Source organism: Cucurbita moschata, unplaced genomic scaffold, assembly GCF_002738365.1.
Source record: "Cucurbita moschata cultivar Rifu unplaced genomic scaffold, Cmos_1.0 Cmo_Scf00004, whole genome shotgun sequence".
Taxonomy (NCBI): domain Eukaryota; kingdom Viridiplantae; phylum Streptophyta; class Magnoliopsida; order Cucurbitales; family Cucurbitaceae; genus Cucurbita; species Cucurbita moschata.
Genome location: NW_019268520.1, coordinates 5,355,073 through 5,371,778, shown reverse-complemented (window position 1 = coordinate 5,371,778; position 16,706 = coordinate 5,355,073). Strand labels below are relative to the sequence as shown.

Sequence of the window (16,706 nt, the reverse complement as noted above, 5' to 3'; positions counted from 1 at the left end):
GAAAAAAAAAAAAAAATGAAAGAACTGTTACCAATCCAAGCTCTACTTCCAAAAACAACTTAAGTTCTGCGTTATTAGCTTTGTTGGACGCTTCCCTCAACTGCCCAACCTGCAAAGGTGTATTTACCCATTAGCCTGAACTGAATGCATGTTAGACCACAACAATCAGCAAACCATAACGACTAACTACAGCAAGAATTTCAGATAGATCCAAGAAAATATACGGTATAAAAAAAATGCCAATCTATCCATAGAAAATCGCATAATAGTGACATGAAAAAGAGCATGTATAATCTATATGTTACCCATATAGTGACAACAAAAGAACCAAAGTTTCAGAGAATTGGAGCTTTAAAACACCAAAGAAGCCCTCAAGTGAAAGAATGCTATAAAAGAAACTATAATTTAAATATATTCAAACCATAATTTTTATATTATAAATACATTAAAAATCATAACAAGCAAAATAATAAGCCGGAATATAAGATGCTGAACAACGACGATAATTTTGAGTGATATAAAAAAGACAAATGATGTGCTCATGACTACCAAATAGAATTCTGGGACTTTTGCAAAAAGAATACAAGAATAGAGGAAATTATTACAGATTGTGCTTCTTCTTGCGGAGTCAATGGCCGATTAGGACGATACGTGTGATTTTGTCGCTTTGCCCAAATCCAAAACCGCTGAAATTGCACTGGTATGCCATACTCCTTGGCAACCTCCTCCTGCACACCACCACAAATCAAAATGGAGAAGGAGAAAATTATAATAATAACAACAACAAGAAACAAGTAGGGGCTTGAGGCACAGGGACACCCTCTCCCAAAATTTGGCCAAGACAGTTATTGGTATTAATGTCATACTAAAGAGGTGATATATTATGCTGGAACTTTTGGTGCAAAATTGGAACATTTCCTTTCTCTTACCTTGACATCCCATTAGGTGGAAATTGTAGAAAACTGTCCTTTTGGCGGATAAGAGAATTGACAAAGGGAGTAATATTGCTCTATCAAAGGGGGACACGACTCTTGGGAAGCAGTTTCCTGATCATTTTTTTTTTTTTCCATCTTGTTGAAACAAGAACCTGACTTCTGGAATTCAGGGACAAACAATTGGGAGATGGAGAAGTGGATCAGGTTGATAGAAACTCCTGATGTTATATGGTTAGGTGAAAGCAAGGACAGAGTAGTTTGGTCTTTGAAGGTGGGGGGTAATTTTCCACCACGTCTACTTTTTTGAAGTCGTCAGATAGATCCGCCTAAAATTAAATCCCCTCATTAATGCTGCCATTTGAACTAGCTCAAATGCCCCAAGAAAATGAAGGTGCAAAAATTGGGTTCTCTTGCCTTCAGCTTGTTGTCTTTTGCTCATGAATACATAGAATTTAGACCACTTGATTCTACATTGCCCCATCTGCTCTTATCAATATTTTTGTGTTGGTTGCTTGTACAAGACGGTTGATAGATGGCTAAAAATCTTCAGCGTGGAATATGCCCGAGAGGGCATCTGTTTAGTGGAATTGTGCAGTGGGGGGTTTTGTTGTGGCACATTTGGTTTGAAAGAAATCAGAGGACCTTTGATGATAAGTCCTCTTCTTTTGGGTTCTTTTGGAGAAATGAAAAGCTACCAGCTTCTTGGGGGGTTATAGTCCTAGGAAATTATTTTGTAATGACAATCTTTCTACTGTGTTTATCAACTCGAAGGTGTTTTTCTAGTCTTTTGTGGGAGGGGGGCTCCCACTGGTCTGGGCCCATAAGTTGTATCTTCCATCTTTTTTCCTTAATAAATTTTGTTTCTTATTAAAAAAATTAAAAATTAATAATAAAAAAGACAAATATATTCAAAGAATAAAAACACCAAAAGGAGTAAGAGGAAACATCGAAAAACACTAGGATGAGATTAAAAAAACATCCCGATTAACACAATATCATTACGAGAGAAATTGATAAATAAACTTGAATAAAACACCTTTAGGAAACCTTGCACTTAGCTTAATCAAATCAATCTTCTCAACATCCTTCTTATCCTCAAAAATTCATAACAGTTAAATTAACGGTTAAAATGATTATATAAGCATGAAAGACATGATTAATATCAAACAAAAAAATCCTGATCTTCCAGCAAGCTATAGAAATAAAATAACGGTTAAAATGTACAAAGCATTCAAATTAATCAAAGAAGGGGTCCAAAAATAAACAGACAAACTTGAAGTGAGAACACCAAACAAGGAAGCATTACAAGTAATAGACTTAAATAGTTTTAAGGCATGGAGTACGAAAGAAGTAAAAACAAGACCATCAACTGAATAGAAGAAGAATGAACGACAGACACACAAGTCTCTTTTCCTTTTCTCAAAAGAGAGCAGATTAAGGGAACATAAACATGGAACAATCAATATGGAAGATAACTGCAGGCAACAATGAGGTTTCCTCACTATGTCAATTTCCAAAAGTCTGCTCACCTTGAAAAGATTAAAAGGTATTTGTTTCTGAATACGAAAACTGCGAACTTTGTCATGATCAACAAGATCAAAATATATATCCTTCCCTATTTGTTCTTGAAGGTCCACATCTCGTGCAACCTACCAGCATAAATCCATCGTCTCAGACACAAATTGTTTACATACAACTATCAAAAAGGAAAATAGAAATTTGAAATTCATATCTATGGGTGCTTATGCTAGATATGTTGATCTTAACAACCTATTAGGACATTAGATTCACATATCAGTGAACACAAAGTCTCGATCTCATGAATTGAAAAGTATCTTATTTTTCGGTTCAGCCTTGTTTATTATAGGCCCAACACCTGAAGGATATAAATTTCCAAACATGAAAAAGAATGAGAAGCTGCAACCTTGATAATAGCATAGAGATGGGCCTGCGCTTTATATCTTCTCTTGTCTTCCTTCTCCTCCTGCTCTTTCTTCAACCTTATCTGTATGGTGTTGAGTAAAGTCAGCCAGCTTCCACATATTTCCACACTTGATTAGAAGTCAAGAAGAAATAATCTGAATAAATAAAACTACCCTAAGGTGTTCGGCTATGTCTTTTTCATCCACATTGCAAATTATCTTTTCCTTGTCACTTTCACGGATGTACACAAGCATATATGCATTAGAATATTTGGTGAACTTGAAGGGAGTATTGTTGAAGCCAGGGTTTGTCTGAGGCAACTGTCAAACATTGAAGTGAGTGCAGAATAAAACCAAGTTAATATACAAAGTGGACAAACAGGTAAAGAACTTATTAAGGGGAATTAGATCTTTCATTAAGCAAGTTTTATCACCTCTTCCTCACCACCATATTGCTCTTCTAATGCTCTCTTTGTATCTTCTTTTGTCACACGCTCGTCATCAAATTTGTACCTAAAATAATGAAGCTTGAACCAAATTACTGACCGACAATAAAATAGTACTTGAGTTATGTATTATTGGCACGTTAAAAGCGTAGGTTGAGAGACTCCAGAAGGAATCACTCTCTGTAAATAATCATGGTGACGAAAATCCCCAAAATAACAACTCAGAAATTAAAGCTAAAATACTAATTTTAAGAAAAATATATTTGCAAGTATCCAAGTGCTAAAATACTAATTATAAACCAATAAAATGGCCCAAGGAAAATCTTAATCATCTTTTCTGGGGCTGTCAGTTTGCTCACTTTCTTTGGAGCCGCTAGTTGAGATCGTTTGGGATTTGTTGGGAATGACACAGAGACAGCAAGGCTCAGATGGAGACGGTGCCCTCAAACTCTCCCAGTAAAGAGGAAGGTACAGTTATGTGGCGGGACAACTTTTTTGCTATTCTGTGGGGTATTTAGAGGGAGAGGAATAATAGAATTTTTAGAGAGGTTGAGAAATAGAGTGAAGGATATTTGGGAGTTGGCTAGATTTAGCGCTTCCTTATGAGCGTCACCTACTAAACATTTTTTTAATTATGAGTTTAATATTGTTCTTCTGGATTGGAGTCCATTTTGGTAGTAGCTGGTATTGAACCCCTTTCCTTTTGGTCAGACTTGGTTTTTTTATATACCCTTATATTCTTCCATCCGCCTTAAATAAAAGCGTGGGTTTTTATTTATTAAAAAAGAAACTAACTAATTAATTAATGAAGCAAATGGACCCAAAACTATTTACTAAACTAAAAACATAATCCAATATATTATTATCCAACATCATTGTCGAATTCTCAAAGATGCCCATGTACCTTCTAGTCCTCAAACGAATTGTACAAATATATGGGTAAATAAAGCAAGAAGAGTAAGATCAATTCTCTCTAAAGTAGTAAAGAAATTTGTATGCAATGGTCAAATGGATCCTGAAATAGGATTTATTAGTGTAAGTTTAAACATCCGTTAAGAATTATAGTCCTTTTGTTAATTATGAATTGACAAACTTTCTTGTAATCCACATTCTTGTGACTGAGTGTTTTTTACTTCTTTTTTCATTTCATTCAACAAAGTAAAATTAAAAAAATCATGCATACCACTGATCAGATAAGGTTGGTCTGATAAAGGCATAATAATGCCCACCATGGACACCACCGCTATGTACCAGCACACTGCATCAGAAAATTAAAACAAGTTAGAGGTTGATTCTTCACATTTTAACAGTCAATGAAACTATATGTACAAAACTAAACATAACAGAAACAAAATATGGAATATATTTCCAAGTAGATCACATCCTTCCATTGAAGCCATTAAAAGAACATGGCAAATCATTGCCTCCAAGATGTAAATGCATGGGAAAAGGTTAAAGCTTAACATTGTGAGTTTAGCATTCGGATGCTCAACAAATAAAGGGGGTGGTCAAAAGGGACAAACATTTACAAAGGCATATTCTATTCTTATAGAAACAACCTTACTTTCTAAAGCTTTCAAGTAGAACCTAAGAAAGGTGAATATTTTAGTTCGGATGATTTTGTTGGGTTAAATAACATGTCATTCTTGCTATTTAAATTCAAGCTGTTTATTTTGTGCCTAAAGGACCTTCAGCTCGCTAGTTATTTTATTGCTCCTTGAAAGGGCTATGGATGTTCTTGGGTTATTGATTGAAAATGTTTTATCTTCTCTATTATCATGACCCAGAGAGGAAGACAAAAATCCCATGGATGAACGCTGTCAAGTCAATAGTGCAGGGTATTTGGGAGAAAAGATTTGATCTTGTAAAACTAAATGCGGTTTTTGCTCTGTTCAAAGAATTCTGCAACTACTCTTCATTTTATATTAATTCTTGTTGGGAAGTTTTCTTTAAGAATTTTGTTTTAGATTGCGTTCGTCCCATCTTAGTACTTGTGTTTTTATTAAACAAGAAACGATATTTATTGCTAGACTTTTTATAAGAAACTTTTAATCGATAGATGAAAAAGAACCCAAGTAATTGTGTTATTTCACTTTGGGAGATTTAGTTTCACTGCTGCAAGGAGCTATTGTGTTCTAACTTCTCAAAATTTATTGAAAATTTGTGCCTCGTAAAATTAAATTTATAAATTTTTTAAAAAAACACATGAAATTTCAAGGAAACATGAGTTGGGAAATAAGAAAATTAATCTACAGAATAAGCAATAGCATGGTTATACCTATGAAGTGTGTAAAGGTTGCGAACACTCCTATCTGCTTCAGGCGATAGATACTTGCCATTCTCCCTATCAAGGTCTAGTTGAAGCGGAAACTCATACCGATCATTTATCTGCATGCCAAAATCACTTTAATATATTGTCTGTATAAAAACATCTGAAAGAAAATTTGATCCAAGAGACCAATGTTGCAGCATATATAATTAAAAGATGAGTAAAGATAAGAAAAATAATTGAGTGTACATTGCAGATCCAATGAAACACATGACAGTTAACCCAATTGCCTCGGTATTGTAATTTCAAGCATAGGAATGAAACAGAGGTAGAAGAGGTCACCCTGATATCAGAGACACACACCAACAATGGCCATCCAAATCTTGGCACCATGGCTAAAAGAACACCACATGTGAATCATGGCTATTCCATCCAGGAAAAAGAAGTCCACCATGGCTAAGAAACAGAGTAAACTGACTAGAGAGATTGTTGGCCTCCTTTCAAACATCAATTCTGAGAAATCGAGTACGTCACAATTGGGTGGTTAATACCTCTTACGATTATTATCTCTTTAGATGCCTCAGGTACATCGGGGGATCTAAATCACGTGGAATGACCCAACTTTGATCATTTCAGAAGTCACTAAAGGCTTATACACCTTAACCACACATTACACATGCTGATAATTATAGATTTTGGATCACAGGGATCTGTGGTCCCTGTAGATATCAAGAAAGATCTCTATTCTGGCAAAATTTACAGGACCTATCTTGCCTATGTACAGAGAATTGGCTTTTGGCAGGTGACTTCAATCGATGGGCACATGAAAAATTCAGTGGAAAAGACACCAGATACATGAGACACTTCAACAATTTTATAAGAGAAGCTGACCTTCCCCTCAATAATGGACTCTATACATGGTCAAACAACATATCTCCACCCACCTTGACACTCATCGATAGATTTCTAGCCACAGAAGGCCTACTTGGAAAATTTAGTAACGTTAGTGTTCAAAGACTAAATAGACCTACATCTGACTATTATCCCATTCTACTTTCCGTAGGTTGCTGTAAATGGGGCCTCTCGCCCTTTCGATTTGAGAATATGTGGCTGAACCATTTTGAATTTTGGCCAATGGTTGAATACTAGTGAAAAAATACGCCCCTTCGTGGATGGTCGGGGCACGGTTTCATCAACAAACTTAAAAGACTAAAAGAAGTCTAAAAGAAATGGAACAAGGAGGTTTTCAGTTGTATTTCCAGAAAAAGAAACCAACTACTAATTGAAATTGCTCTCCTTGATCAAATGGAGGAAACTGACTCTATTACACTAGTTCAACACACACATAAAAAGTTCATGAAAGAAGAGCAATCTTGGAGACAAAAACGAAAAAAATGATGGTTAGAGGAGGGTGACATAAACTCCAAATTTTTCCATCGTATCATGACTACAAAGAAATGAACTAGTATCATCATGGAAATTCTATCCAAACAAGGTAGAAGTTTAGTAAACGAAGAAGAAACTGTAAGAGAATTTGTGTCCCTTTACACGTCCTTGTCTGGAGTCATACTTATCAACAGCAAGCTGCCTCCCTCAAGGTTGTTTTCACCGAAGAAAAGGTGGGGAAGGCGATTCAATATCTGAGCTTTAACAAGCCTCCAGTACCAGATGGTTTTATCTCATAATTTTTTCAAAAATACTGGAACCTTATGAGAGCTAATATCATGAGAGTATTCCAAGATTTTTTTCGAAACTAAGTTACCAATGGCAACCTGATCTCAAAGAAACTGGATGTCTGCCCTGTTGCAAACTTTTGTCCCATAAGTCTCACAATCGGACTATATAATATCATAGCAAGGGTATTATCACAACGTCTTAAAAAGGTTCTCCCCTTCACAATTACCGTGCAACAAACAACTTTTTTAGAGGGGCGACATTCTCAATGCCCCCTCATGGCAAACAAACTCATAGATGAATGGACTTTCCTCGAAAAACATTCTTGTGCCAAAAGGCTTTGGCTCAAAATGGCGAAGGTGGATAAAAGGAAGCATCTCATCCACAAACTTCTCCATCATCATCAATGGAAGACCGCGAGGGAAGATTTATGCCACACAGGATCTCCAACAAGGAGATCCACTATCCCCTTTTCTTTTCATCATGGTAAGGGACTACCTCAGTCACCTACTGACAAGAGCATAATACGAAGGGCAAATAAAAGATTATCATATTCAACCACCTTCAGTTCGCAGACGATACAAACCTCCTTTCTGACTTGGCAGATGCCTCTTCCATAAAAAACATGATCGAAACGATAAAAACCTTTGAAAGATTTTTGGGACAAAATATTAATCTCTAAAAAATAGAGATCATGGGCATCAATATTAGCACAGAGATTATTGAAGAATTAGCTAGCATTTATAGTTGTAAAAAGGAAGAAAGTACGAATATGTACCTAGGATTACCTCTAAAAGGAAACTACAAATCTTTTTCCTTCTAGAGGGCTATTATTGAAAAAATAGAAATAAGGCAGTCAACATGGTCATCATGTTATACTTCAAAATGTAGAAGACTCACCCTAATCCAAACCACATTATCTAACTTCCCACTATACATGTTTCTATTTGAAATGCCACAAAAAGTGGCCGCGAATATAGAAATATTATTCAGAAACTATTTGTGGAAAGATGATCCACGTCCTGCTCGATGGAATATTATAAACCTCCCAACATAAAAGGGAGGCCTCAGTCTTTTCTTGATAAGAAGAAGAACAAAGCTCTCCTCACAAAATGGATATGGAGATATAATCACAAAGAAAAAGCCTTGTGGAGAAATCTTATAAAGGCCAAATATACTCATACATCAAACAAAAATCAACCCCACAAAAAGTCCTTGGAAGTACATAAAGAAACATCAAAACCTCATCACCAATCGAACTTGCCATAGGGTGGGTGATGGAGGAAGCTAGCCCTTTGGTACCCACTTTTGTATAGGCTCTCTCCTAGCAAAAAAGTCGCGGTCAAAGAAACGTGGAATGTTGTCAACAAATTCTTGGACCTGAAGCTTGGTAGGAATTTAAAGGATAACGAACCAACAAAATGGGCCGCATTAAGCCTTGACCTTGCCCCTATGGTATTGTCAAACGAAGGGGCAAAGGAAAGGCTTCCTTTGGTTCAAGAAGGTTGTTGGAACGAAGATCACAAATATTGTCCTGAACTTCCCAAAGGATAATATATCAGTCATCGTGAAGAACTTTCTTCTTAATGATGATGGCCTTGTCCTATTCAATCCTTTCAAGTTCATTGTGGATGGCAGGGTTATAAAACGGCCATTGAGTGCGTGTTGGGGGAAAAGATGAACCAAAGATATCATTAATGGGTTAGCAGATAGGAGCGGGAAGGGGAGGCCCATTCTCACGCTTCACTTTTGAACATTGTCAAGCCCTGAACCTTTTTGTTTATCGACCTAGACCCTGGATCCTTGTTGAAATTTTAACCAACTTTTAAGTTAACACTCCTAATCTGTGCTAATAGGGCATCTGCACCTCCAGAACTTGGGAATCCTAATAAAGAGAAAAGAGGTGAAACCAAATCCCAACAAACTATAAAAGATGAAAAAAAATTTATCAATGCAAACTCTCAAGCATAGTGCAAGTACTTCAAATGCTCAATGATTTCCAAGTTGCCTCCAACATAGCTTTGTGGAAGGCAAAATCAGCGAAGAGTGAGAGAAGAAAACACATTTCTCCAGCAACTTATAGGAGCTCCCGAAAATACACTCCAATTAGCAAGGACAAAAGCCAAAAGTAGTTTCAGAATTGTATAAAAAGAATGGGAGCCCCAAACAATCAACGTTGAAGTTACTGACAATCAAATTTCAAAGACATCCTCAATTTCTCTATACTGTGAAAATTCTGAAGATATCTAAATATACGATAATTATTAAATGTTATTAAGTCCTGCAACAAATAATGACGTCCTAGATTAGTGAATGCAAAACCACGCTGTGGTATATTTCCATTACTAACCTTCACCATTGTATCCCGCATAAAATCGTATTCAAACCTCTTCAGCTGGAGTTGGAGGACTGGAGGGAAGTCAATAAACAAGACACCCTTCTTAGCATCCTGAAACAAACATTAATTTAGGCAGAAAATCAAATTAAAAGATTTACTTCCTACAGCTAGCTCAGGAAGTTGAACTATCTTACATTTCTAGAATTCTAGATTCAGTTCCTTTGAAACATTTTAGGTAGTCGATCTTTTCAACACAAAAATATTAGTTATAAGAAGTGGAAACAGACAATAAACTCTGAACAATTTTACCCAGAAAGCAAATGAGCCCCATATAACCTACTATCGTAGGTTGCCAATTGTTCAGTATTAAAAGTTAAAAAACTTCAAAAAAAAAACACACATAAATGAAGAAAATAGCTATGCTTTCATCAGAAACAGCTAGAAACAACACCAGAAATAAGAAAGAGAATTGCATCAGATGCTACTTATCCAGACACAGCCCCAAAATTTGCTTTGTCCTTAAATGGCCACAATATACAAAGAATACACCTTGGAATGACATTTCCCTTAAACAACCACAAAATAAACATAAATGCACACAGATAGGAAGCCTTGAATCAAATCATCAACAGTACAAACCTGCAAGCCATGCTCTTCTGCATGATACTTGTTATCACCCTCAAGACGTTCAACTTCCACATACTTATCAAAAGATGCATAGACATCATTACAACCTTTCACATCAAGCTGTAGATCTGCCAATCCACCCAAAGAAAAATCAAGCTAAAAGATCTTAAATCAATTCAAAATTTCAAAGAGTGGCTTTTAAACCAGAAGTACCATAAAATGATTCCTTTCTCGTAGATTTGTAGTCAACATTAATGCATTCTATGTAATTCATGTGATGCCCCTCAAATAACTGTTGTATTGTCCCCTCCACAACAGTTCCCTAGACCAAAACCAAAAGAAAGATTGTAAAAGAAAAGATAAATATAATAACATGTACACAAGTTATGTCAATAGACATTGGGCCAAGTCAATGCATATATGGTTGACTGTATGTAATTTTAAAGCATTCATCAAACAAATCCAAATATCCTGTACTATACCTTCATTTTATCTTCAAGCTTTTCACACAAAACCCTATTGAGTTCTTGCACATCGTGTTGCATAAAAGAATCATAAGTATCCCATCCAAAGGACTTAGTAAGCTCTTTAGTTGCACCACTGCTGACATTAAATTGAAGTTTATAGAACAGACTTTGAAGAGCCAAAGGGATGCTTCCCGAAGGCATGTCATTCTCAGTTGTCGGCATATGGTAAACAGCCTGGATAAAAAGAATCAGGAATTAAGAAATCCTCCATAAGAGAAATATAGGAGCTATGAAACTTTTTACTACCTTTCTAAAATAAGGTATATGGTAAAGTGTCTGAAGAAGAGAATTCATGTAACAAGTTGCCCCTTGGTTCTTAAGACCCACAAATCCAGTTTCTTTCTTTGAATCATAGGACCAGTAATCAAGAACCTTACGAACTAGAACCTCAGCTTCAACAACACACGTGTCATTTACAAGGTACCCTCGACTAGGATCATAAAGATCACTAAGAGGCATGAATGATGTAAAACCCCAATCACTTTCTCTAGCATTGAATTGGTGTTTTGTGTCTGCATAATTAAACATGAAGAGATAAAATATATAGTTGCTTAAATCCCAAACAGTTAAGTTTTCATAAACATAAGAGCAATATTCTAAATAGGATAACAGGTCTCTTGTCAGTTTACAAACGCATGCTAAATTAATAATGGAAATCAATTGATAGTTTTAAAAAAAATTGGTAAGAAACCAAACTTCAATGTAAAAGTTGAAAGAATATGAGGGCATACCAAAGACATGTCCGACCAAAAGGACACCAAAACTAATAACAAAAAAGGACTCCGATAAGCTTCTAATTTCAAAAAGTCCTGGCGACTGTAGTAAAAGAAATTATTAAATAAAGGTGATCCAGTGTCGACTGATCACTCTAAGGAGACTACTACCTTCCATCACCAATTTCCCTAAATTTATTTTGAAGCCCTTTCCAAAACTTATATGACTTATTTGGACGAGGAGAGTGTTTCTTTTTTATTTTCATAATGAAAAAGCCTTTATTGATCGTGAGATTGATAAGTTTGATTCACTTCTGTCTATAATCCGAATTGTCCACCTATTTCCATGTACAGCAGCCTTATGTGTTGACCACAGAGTACAGATCCTTCTGCCCTCATCGCTAGTAAGTTTTTAAACCTTCATTTGACTTCTTCTCCTTCTCCTTCTCCATCTTTGGTGTAGTGTTTTTCCTCTAAAACTATGATTTGAAAGATTTTTGCCATCTCCAATATCTTTGAAGGACATGTCGGACATTTACTATCATTTTTATATTATTATCTTTAAATAAATGTAGAAGTACACAACTTATTTGTGCATGAATCGATTAAAATATTGGGGGGAAACATATGAAAGCTTATTGGCCATGCTTCACAAAGGAGGGGAAAGGGAGAGAAATTCTGAACTCAATATATTTTTGTAGTGCTAGTTTTCATCTAATGCTCAACATATCAATCTACAAGTGATCAAAATGTTTACCTCGCGACTACAAGTACCAGAAAAGAAAGAACCCCATTCTTCTACATGTTAAAATGAATAGTGAAAAATAAATAAATTCTCAGATAATGGGAAAGTACTTACCCTTTCGTATTGAATACTTTTTATGGACATGATTAACCACGGCCAAGCTGAACTGTGCATATCTACTCCACCCGTAAGGCAACGTGGTAGAGTCAGCAACATCCAAATACATTGACAAGTGGTCAACATTGTTTCCTTTTGGAAAAAGTAATATTCGCCTGATGAAACCAACCAACCAACTCAAATCAACAAAATCAACAACTAGCTATAACAACTCAAAGGAGCAAATTGCAGTTTTGCAAATGAGATAATAGAATGTACCATTTATATCCTCCAACAGAAAACGAGTCAGAATAATACTTTTTCATGGTTAACCTAGAGAAGTTCTCAATTCTCCATGTGAATTTTATAGGTGGGGGATCCTCCACTTGCTGGTTCTCCATGGTGCCAGGAGGCTCCACTTGAGCTGTCGAAAACATTCACATAAATGCAGAATAACAAAACAACGCCTCGATACAAAATGGGATCATCACACGATAAAACTGAAGTCAAGCCACAAAAAAAAACTAAAAACAACCAATCTTCCAGTGAATTGTAAACCCATTAACTTCAAAACCATGGCCAACTAAAAAAGATAATAGAATCCAAATAGTATACTAGTCAAGCAGGCTGAATATAAACCTTCCATTGGCTGAGGACCCTCCACTACATCCGAATGCGGCACAAGCATCTCCTCGTCTTCTTGCTGCAGAACAAAACAAGAAAATCAGATCTTCCAAACGACGAAACTCGACCCCACGAAGATTGAATCGAAACCCTAGAGATATATCAATCAAAAAACCGAGTTATTGAATTCTCAACTCAATTTGACGTCCAAACCAAAATCAAAACCCTAAAGATCAAAATTCAAAGAACAAGAAATGACACCAAAACAAATAACCAAAGGACGACGAGTACGAAAAAAACCAAAAAAGAAAATCAAGAACAGAAACTAAAAAGGAGTAGCCAAATTACATCAAGAGGTGGAGGAGTCATCATAGTCATTGATGGAGAGAAAATGGCAGTCCGATCGACGAATCACAGAACAAGCAAAACACGTAGAAACTTAAAACAGTACGCGGAAAACGAAGAGGAAAAAAAAAAATAAAGCCTGCAACACTCGGGAGAGAGAGAGAGAGAGAGAGAGAGCTGGTTCAGAAGAAAAAAAAATTACAAAAATTAAAATAAAAAAAAAACAAAAAAAAACAAAAAAAAACAAAAAAAAACAAAAAAAAACAAAAAAAAACAAACAAAACAAAATAGCCCGTAATTTTACTTTGCGAGGGAGGGACGTGGCTGGTCAATATAGAAAAATAGGAGGGTAAAATGGGAATTCAGATGGCGGCGTCACGAAGTTCCACTGCACATTCTGTATACAGTATTATAAGAGATCACCATTGAGAAATTGACACGTAATGAGAAGGTTTTTCCAACTCGTGACGTGGTATCTTTTGAGAGTCACGTGCGTTGCACGTGATATGACTATCTAAAATCAAAATTGTTTTCCTTTTATTTTTTCTTTTTCTTTTTCCCTTTATTTTGTGTTCAATTATTTTTGTGATTCTTTGAATTTCCCATTTGAAAGCATTTTTAATTTTGAAAATAATGATAAAGTAGTAAAGTCAATGACAGTCATCTGTGTTGGAATGACCTGATAAAAAAAATTGGTTTTTAAATCAAATTAATTTTACTCAAAAAAAAATTCAATAATTTAAAGTAAGTGGTAAAGGTGCTTGCATAATTTTAAATAAATACAAAACATATTAAAAAAAATTAAATTAATTTAAAATATATCTTTGGATAGAATGGGTTTTTTTTAGTATCTTTTATTTATTAATATCTCTAAAAAACACTTCTTTAATAGTATAAAATCATTCAATAAACTACTGAAATATTAAAATTTCCAAAAAAAAATTATTTGGCTTAAAAATTGATTCTTTTCCTGAAAAGCTATTTTTTCTAATCTTCGGCTAGCCAATCATAGAGCAATTAATATTTGTCACTTTGGTTAGTCACGGGAATTTTTATCCATATACTATTTTTAAAAATAAACTAACAAATTAAAAAAAAATGTTTATAAAATTTTTATCACGGGAATTTTTATCCATATACTATTTTGAATGACAAAAATGGTGAAGTCAAAACTTCACTCTAGAATCCAAACTCAGCCAATTTTAAGGTTCTCGGCCACGAAGATAACATTTATGATTTGAATCTGTCTTTTCCGACAATGGTAACTTAAGTTTCATCGAGTCATTCGCACATAATCTCGGTGGCCCCTTAAAGGGTTAAATAAACACAAACCAAAACGATAAATAAAATGGAAGAAAGCGAAGTCTATTCTACTCATTCCCAATCAAATTATAGCAACGAAGCAGCAAGTTTGGCTTTAATGGCCAAAAGAAGTTTGGGTTAATGCCATATCTCTGTTTTAGAAGCAGAGCAACAAACAGCTCATAACACTGATAAATATCTCCAATCTTCTGGAATAACAGTTTGATTCAAAAAGACTAACAGTAAATAATTCATTTCCTGAAAACAAAAAACAGCAACAAAAGACTAACAGATTGAAGAACATCGTCTAAGCGACTGATCTAATGCTATAATTCTTCTCCATAACTATTATCACAGTAAGCAGAATAAACAACTTATGCTATTCATTATTTCATTTTTATGTAAAAGATTGAGAAGAACAACTATCTTACCTCTTTGAAGCATTATCATCATCATCATCATCATACTCTTACAGGCTTTTGTAGAACAGCAGACAGATAAACCTCAGATTTGCCTGACTCGGATTTCTCCCCAATGACCCACTTCAGTTTTTTTAATCCAAACCGCTCAATCAAGCGTGTTAAAGCTTTTTTCTTCTCATCATTGGCACAATAGAAGTTATCCAACCAAAGCAATCCACCCGCCCTTAAGATCCGATCGATGTCGAACATTAGGAACTCCAATTTTTCAGGCTTTCCACCAATGTCCAATGCACTTGAGGCATGAACCAAATCAAACACATTGTCGTAGAAAGGGAATCTGTGATCTAAACTCAAAAAGAGAGGAAACAATCCTCTTGCAGCAATGAATTCACTGAATGGGGCATCAATATTCAGTGTAGAGGTTATGACAGTGACATTTTTCTCGGCCATTCTAGCAGCAAAAGTCCCAGACCCTCCACCAATATCAAAGCCTATCCTGATTCCTCCACTAGTTAAAGCTAAAACGTCATCAATGGAAAAATCATTCTTCCCTCTGGCCTTCACAAATCTCTGATTCTCAAATCCACTAACCAAATCAAAGCAACCGACACAATCTCTGCCTAATTTCTTACTATTCAGACAATTGAAATTTTTACATCCAAGTCCACTCCACATCACAATCTTATCACTTACAGGTTTCCATACAGAGGAAGGGAAAGGTTGTAAACCCACCTTTGGCACAGATTTGGCCAAACATCTCCGCCTCGGCAAGGGCTCACATCCACGCAGAATCAGCTTCTGAGCAAGGCTCCAATCGTCGGGACAAGGTCCAGAGACCTTGTAATTCATATACTGCGACAAAAGGTCCATCGATTTCTCACACGAATGCCCCACAGATGCGACCATTTCAGTGATTCCACTTTTCGAATCCTTGCCAAGAGGAAGCGGATGGCGCTGGAGGAAGAGTTTGAGCTCGTCTGCGACATTGGATCTGGAGAGATCGATGCTCTGATATCCGAGAATTTCCTTTTCCATCTGAGCCAGCTTTTTCTGAGAAACCTCGATCTCTCTGAGAATAAGAGATACCTGCTCGGATATGACAGAAAAGTTCTTGTGTGCGCGATTAAGCGAATGAACTTCGCGATCTTTGGGAGAGTAAGTGAAGGCGTATAATGCGAAAAGATTCGTGGTGATTACAGAAATGAGCATGAGAATGTTCAGCGCTGAAGAACAAATGGATGCCCTTTTGAATCTGGCGGTTCCATCTCCGATTTTCAGAGAAACGGAACCCATTGAAGCTCACCTTTCAGCTCTGCCACTGCTGCCGCGGAACTGGAAGTGGGCGAGATTCGTAGAGTTGAAGGCAACAGGGAGGGTAGATTTGTAATTAAAATAAAATAAAAGGGCATTTTTTAACCCTTTTTTAATTTGATTTAAAAACTGGGGTGTTTCATTCAATGACTTGGTGAAAAAATGGCTGTCAACTAGTTTGCCATTATTACATATACTAGTTTGATAACGAGTCTACATTTGAGCTACGACTTATGTCAACAAATATTGACAATTGCCATTTTAATCCAAATATAAATTCCGTTTGATTTTTAAGGTATTTTTTATTTTTTTTGTCACTTTAATGCATGGAAATTATTTTTTCATATCCTCGCTAAGATTTTTTACTTTAGAGACCATAATAGAATGACATCTAAATTAAAACGGGCTAA

The 16,706-nt window shown here is 35.8% G+C and overlaps 2 protein-coding genes across 2 annotated transcripts in view; both read right to left on the bottom strand.

Annotated features, from left to right (window-relative positions):
- Positions 1–13,444, bottom strand: part of LOC111441848 (ubiquitin carboxyl-terminal hydrolase 12) — a 19,272-nt gene extending 5,828 nt beyond the window's left edge. The window contains exons 1-17 of the mRNA XM_023079006.1: positions 13,265–13,444; positions 12,932–12,995; positions 12,572–12,716; positions 12,311–12,468; positions 10,985–11,250; positions 10,694–10,912; positions 10,425–10,533; positions 10,224–10,339; positions 9,597–9,695; positions 5,582–5,691; positions 4,487–4,561; positions 3,292–3,370; positions 3,032–3,178; positions 2,860–2,940; positions 2,465–2,584; positions 606–728; positions 32–109 (exon numbers count right to left, since the gene is read on the bottom strand). Coding sequence (XP_022934774.1) covers positions 32–109; positions 606–728; positions 2,465–2,584; positions 2,860–2,940; positions 3,032–3,178; positions 3,292–3,370; positions 4,487–4,561; positions 5,582–5,691; positions 9,597–9,695; positions 10,224–10,339; positions 10,425–10,533; positions 10,694–10,912; positions 10,985–11,250; positions 12,311–12,468; positions 12,572–12,716; positions 12,932–12,995; positions 13,265–13,294 — 2,019 coding nt within the window. The 5' untranslated portion in view covers positions 13,295–13,444. The remainder of the gene's footprint in view (positions 1–31; positions 110–605; positions 729–2,464; positions 2,585–2,859; positions 2,941–3,031; positions 3,179–3,291; positions 3,371–4,486; positions 4,562–5,581; positions 5,692–9,596; positions 9,696–10,223; positions 10,340–10,424; positions 10,534–10,693; positions 10,913–10,984; positions 11,251–12,310; positions 12,469–12,571; positions 12,717–12,931; positions 12,996–13,264) is intronic.
- Positions 13,445–14,682: 1,238 nt separating this feature from the next.
- Positions 14,683–16,376, bottom strand: LOC111442333. The gene has a single exon (XM_023079702.1). The coding sequence runs from the start codon at positions 16,276–16,278 to the stop codon at positions 15,025–15,027; it is 1,254 nt and encodes a 417-aa protein (XP_022935470.1). The 5' UTR covers positions 16,279–16,376; the 3' UTR covers positions 14,683–15,024.
- Between the last annotated feature and the right edge of the window lie 330 nt (positions 16,377–16,706).